General features: G+C 44.5%; 1 protein-coding gene across 1 annotated transcript in view; it reads right to left on the bottom strand.

Moving 5' to 3' along the window:
- Positions 1-4,892, bottom strand: part of Nedd4 (NEDD4 E3 ubiquitin protein ligase) — a 133,819-nt gene extending 128,927 nt beyond the window's left edge. Inside the window, exon 1 of the mRNA XM_046461461.2 lies at positions 4,736-4,892. Within this exon, the coding sequence (XP_046317417.1) occupies positions 4,736-4,780 (45 nt within the window). The 5' untranslated portion in view covers positions 4,781-4,892. The remainder of the gene's footprint in view (positions 1-4,735) is intronic.
- Positions 4,893-6,000: the final 1,108 nt, after the last annotated feature.

Consider the following 6,000-nt stretch of genomic DNA (forward strand, 5'->3'; position numbering starts at 1 on the left):
CCCATGATGATCAGTCTCACCTCGAGCCCTGAAGAATGAAGTGGCTGTCTATGGACTGAGAGCCCCCAAATAAACTTTTCCTCCTCTAATTGTTCTTGTCAGGTCTTCTGATCACTACAGCAAAAAAAAGGATGACTAAAACACCACTTATAAAGAGAGAAATGGTCAAATTACAGAGAAATCTGGCAGGCACCAAAGTGACCAAGTGATTAAAGTTACCGCTGACAGTGAAGGGACAAGTCAACATCATGTACCCCCTGATGTAATGCACTGAGAAGAACACAGCATCATTTCTGTGATTCCTGCCAAGAAAACATGACCTTAACATAATCATGAGGAAACACTAAACAGATGTCACAGGATGTGCAGCCTGTACTCATTATAGCTGTCAAGGGTAACAAAGATAGAGGAACTATTACAGGTTAGAAAAGACTGCAAAGACACGACAAGCAAATACAACATATGTTCCTAGATGGGATCTTGGGCCAGAAAGAAACAGAGAAATTATTAAAATACTTATCAAAACTTACATGGTTATCTGTGGATTAGATGGTATTGTATCAATATTGATTTCCTAGCTTGGAGGATTATATGGTTATGCTGGACAGTGTTATTGTTTTAGAAAAATACTCACTAGAATATTTAAAGATGATAGGGATGTGTCTAAAGCTTACCCTTGAGTGCTCAGGAAAAAAAAAATGGGGAAAAAGGTTACGGAAAAATGGTGGTGAGATGTCAAATTTGGAGAATCTGCAGGAGGATACTGTTGGTTTAAAATAAAACAAACTATTAAAAATAAACTATATTTGTTTATTTTAATAAAATATTATGACCCTGCAATTTGCAAAAAAGTGGTATTGGCAAAAACAATACATGAGAGATTGGGATAGATTAACACAGCTGCTGCTGCTTCAACTATGCTTCTCCTTCCTTGTGTGCAGTTCATAGTTTTAGAAACTTTGTTCCCAGATTTAGTATGATGCCAAGACAGGCAGGCACAGTCAACTCTGCCCAGCCTTAGTGGGTCCAGAAGTGTCAGAATATGCCCTTCTTAGTTACCCTGGTGTTTAGGTACTGCTGTAGCTATTGCCACGGGGGTGTCCATTCTTCCATATTAGCAAACTATACTCCCAATCTGGCAGTAGAGACTTTCAACTCCTTTATCTTCTTTCTTCTTTGCCTTGTTTCAGTCAGGCTTCAGTTACAGGAAACAAAATCACTCTAAATTCTTTAAGAGGAAAGAAGTCAATTCAGGGAATTTGGTGCTTACAAAATTGTTTGAAGAGCTGGAATAGGCTGTAGGTTGGACATCCAGAGGTGTGGAAAATTGCTGTAAGACCAGCCCACCTCGGAAGCTGCCACATCTGCTATAGCCAGATAGATAAAAATACACAGCTAGGGGCTGGGGTTGTGGCTCAGTGATGGAGTACTTGCCTAGCATGTGTGAGGCACTGGGTTCATTTCTCAGCACTACATAAAAAATAAGTAAAATAAAGTTTTAAAAAAATACATAGCTAACAGGGGCCACCACAAGAATATAGCCAATCTAGACATCTGGAATCAAGGGCCACAAACCGCTACTTCTGCAACTTCCTATTGATACCTATAAAACAAGTTACCAGATACTGCAATACTTTTATAGAAAATTCAAGGTCTATATGACTATGCCTGTCAGCAGAAAAATAAGAACAAAACTATATGCTTCACTTTACTTCCACGTCCCAACTCTCAAATAAGTGCATCTAATGGGGGGAACCTATTCCACATTCAGAACAATAACTGCAGAAGTCTGGAAAATGTGATGTTTTCCAGCCTCTACATAATTGGGAGGTTCACTGGAAGGAGCAAAAAGTGATGCTCAATTCCAATTCCAAGATCCATCATACTTCTTCCCACCAAAGATGAGAGTTATTCTCTACTGTTAATTCCAAGTGACTGTCAGACCAAATTATACATAAATTATGTTACACTTCTTCCTTAATTAACTAATGCTTTAATGGCAAACTGTGCATGTAGACCCTCTTACAGAAAGATATTGTGGAAAAAGACAGCAACTCATGGAAAAATGAAAGCTATTATGATCTAAACTTCAGCATACTTTAATTCTAATATGCTCATACAGTGTGACTCAGCAGCTATTCACTACACACTGACTAAATGGCAACGCTATTCTATTCTATTTCTATTTCATTTTTCTGTTTCAGTTTCAAATTTGTAAGAATCATCTCCTTTTGCTGTAACAGAAAAGCTTCTCTACTTTTAATCAACAGCAGAGGGCTGCCTATTCCCAGATGAGACTTTGAGTTTTAGAGGTGACATAGGTGCAGTGTTCTTCTTCTTTAAAAGGGGGAAGGGGGGGAGGGTTTTTGAAGGCCCCTTTTTACTTGTGATGGACTAGAAAATAAGTGGCAAATGATGGTGATGAGACAGAAACTGAAACCAGAAAATAAGCAACTTTCACATTTTGCACCAGATGGTGAGCTTCTTAAGACTGAGATTTGTCAGTCATTTCTCTCTCTGTATCCCCAGTGTCTAGCATAATGTATGACCCAGAGCAGACAGTTAATGCATGTGTGTTGAATAAATAATCCAAGTACAACGGAAGAAGTGGGAGATACTTTCTTATCATATCTCTTGTCTTCTTATCTCACTCTCTTCCTTAACATGGACAAAGTAAGACACAAGGAAATGAAAGGAAATTTGAATTATGGAACGCACAGCCCCACCATGGGAATAGGGTAGGCCTCATGCCAGGAAACTAAACTTCCCAGAATTATAAATCCTTCAGCAAGTTCAGGAAATCCTCATTTCGAGGGGTGAGGTTTCTGGTCCCAGTTGCTACTGATCATCCACTAAATGCCACAATTAGTAGATTTCATCTGGGCAGAGGGGTGAGAGGGATAATTGAGAACACAGATCCTGTATACCAAGAGGAAGAAAACAGATGGTGAATGATACCTTTGGCAATATTTTGTCTGAGATCAATTGGCTCTGCTGGAAGGAGATGAGATGAGAAATCTTGAATGATGGGGCCTATTTCTGAGTAGCAATGACAGAGAAGTAAAGTCCAAGGCCAGTCTGATTGCACTGGATGGTAGCCTAAAGTTCTCTGCACTACAGTTATGTAGCAGGCAGGAAGATACAACTGATAAGAAGAAAGCTATCATGGGTGCAATGCTGCATTACCTTCTTATGTCTTCTACAGTACAATAATGGGGGCACTGGCTAGAACATTCCATTTAGCTATAACATACTGATCACTATTTCTGAGGAACTTCTAGCTGCTACCATCTGCCCCTTGTCACTTTGCTTGGCAATAACTATGAAATTAAATTATTTTTTAAATTTATTTTAACAGAGACATAAAAACATTAAAAATGTACATTTTTATGAGCTATTTCAATTGTATAGTGTTTAAATCATTTACCTCCTCAAACATTTATCATTTTCTATGGTGAAAACATTCATACTTCTTTTTCCTAGCATTGTGAAATATACAGTGCGTTATTATATCTACAGTCACCCTACTGTGCAATAGCACAACAGAACTTCTTGACCCTATCTAACTGTAACAGTAGCCACTGATCAACCCCTCCCCATTTCTCTCCATTCTCCCTAGCCTCTGGTAACCACCACTCTACTCTCAACTTCTATTAGATCGACATTTTTAGATTGCACATATGAGTGAGATCATGCAGTACTTGACTTTCTAAGCCTGGCTTATTTCACTTAAAATGTTTCCCAGTTCCAACTATGTTGTTGCAAACGACAAGATTCTAATCACATCACATAAGCATTCTCAAAATAACCTGAAATAACTTGCCTACACTAACAAATTACTCAGTTTATAAACAAGAAGATCTCAAGAGAAGTGTGAAAGACATCTAAAGGCACCAACTTGCTAAGAAAAGGCACTATTACTACACTATTGGAAAATACCTAAGAAAGCAATATAAATTAGGCAAGCAACATAAATTGTCTTCTTCAAATCCTATAACTTCAGTTTTCAAAGTGAACAGCTGTGGGAGGTTCTTTAAAGTATTTATACTTTTTCACTTTATTTTTTTAACAACGAAGATCATAAAACGAAGGGTGAATTTCCCACATTTGACACTTGTTGCTAAATAGGACGAAAATTCTTACTACCTTCGTTCCCATTCCTGTCTCCACTTAAGTGACTAAAAAGGGGTTCAGACAAAGAAGGAAAAGAAAATCAAACAACTAATGACAATTCACTCGAGTCTCCAGACCAAAGTTCATAAAGTTAAGTTGGCAGGGCCTCTGCCAGATAAGTCTACTCAACCGTGGGGATGCTAAGCACCAAGGAAATTGGCCCCACCCCCCAGGGAGTTCGCGGACCCCCCCCCCCCGGGGGGGGGGGCAGGAAGGCGATGCGGGTGATGTGCGTCCTTTCGGCGCACACAGCCAGCTTGCTGCCTCGCCCCCCTCCTCAACACTTCCTGAAGGAAACTGACAGGGAAGGCGGCGGCTCCCGGGAGGAGCAGGGTGTGGAGTCCACGGGCTTGCTCCTTACTACAAGCCCCGCGAGCCCGCGTGCTCCAGGACGCCCCCACGGTGCCCAGGGCGCCTCGCGCACACCCCGGGCTCGCCCAGAGGGAGGAGGCGCAGACCGCAGAGCCTCTGGCGGCGGCCGCTGGCACCACGGCTGCCTCCTCGGGTCCGACTGATGGACAGTGCGATGGGAAGCCCGCCCGTCACCCTCTGGCCCCCGCACCTCGTCCTCCAGGAGCCCGAACACCTCCACTGCGCAAGTTGCCATTTCTGAAAGCTTCCAGCAAACCGGACGCGCTCGTACCCGCCTAAGGCTGGGAACCGTAGTGCGGAGGAGGAGAAGAGAGAGGAGGCGGGGAGGAGTTGGAGGAAGAGGAGGAGGCGCTCCCCCTGCGGCCGCAGCGCCTCCCCCGGCAAGCTAGCGCTAGTGGCACGAGGCCGCGCGGCGGGAAAGGGCTGGCAGCGCGCGCTCCGCGAGCTGAGCGGGGGCGCGCGGGGCTGGGGGCGCGCCTGTAGAGGCACCACTGATGGGAGGGAGTGCGCCTGGGGCTGGGGGCGGAGGGGCTCGCGGCGGGGACGCGCGTGACGGGCTGGGTGCGCGGGAAAAGAGCACACAGGGCTGCACCGGAAGGTTGGTGCTGACAGGCCGGTGGGGGAGTCGGGCAGCCCCGGGGCTCTGCGCGGCGCCGGCTGGGGAGGCCGGGGTAACGTCAGCCCTTTCCCGGGGAAAGGGCGCAGTGTTTTTCCTCAGCAACTAGTCTCGCTGAGATCAGATCCAGAACTCGGCCTCTGACTAGATGCCTGGAGATAGGCGTGCTTAGTCCCAGCCTAAATCCCCAACAACAACAAAATTGCAGCGCTCTCGTGTTGATTTATGCTAGACTTTGGGACCGCCAGAAAAAGCCCTCCGGAGTGTGGTAGCAAATGGGCAGGCCTCCAGGGATCTCAACAGTTTTGGACTCCGAATCTGAAATTCTCTCCCTGTGACTTGTATACACTACGGACTCAAGCTATTTCCTGTTCTGTGTTATGTCTATCCTTAAATCCCACCATTACCCAGGGTCCAGCTTCCCTGTGTAACTGTAAGGCTCTAAACCTGCTTATCTTCTCAATAGCACTGGAGGGTAGTGCAGGGGGGATGGGGAGATAACTTGAACCCACCAGTGCTATGGAATGATCATGTTTTTGGGGGGTCAATGTCTGCTGGGTTTTATAGTACCACATAACAAGAGGACCCATGAGCAGGTCATGGTGGCCCACACGCCTGTAATCCCCGAGATTCTAGAGGCTGAGGTAGGAGGTTTGCAAGTTCAAAGCCAGTCTCAGCAATTTAGTGAGACCCTAAGCAACTTAGTAAGACCCTGTCTCAAAATTAAAATTGAAAAGGGCTAGGGATGTAGCTCAGTGGTAGAGTGTCCCTGGGTTCAACCCCCAGTACAAAAATAAATGAACAAATAACAAAACACCCATGAAAATAACTAAGGAAAA

This window comes from Marmota monax, unplaced genomic scaffold (genome assembly GCF_021218885.2).
Source record: "Marmota monax isolate L192 unplaced genomic scaffold, Marmota_monax_Labrador192_F-V1.1 WCK01_AAM20220418_F8-fsc00001, whole genome shotgun sequence".
NCBI classification, from domain to species: domain Eukaryota; kingdom Metazoa; phylum Chordata; class Mammalia; order Rodentia; family Sciuridae; genus Marmota; species Marmota monax.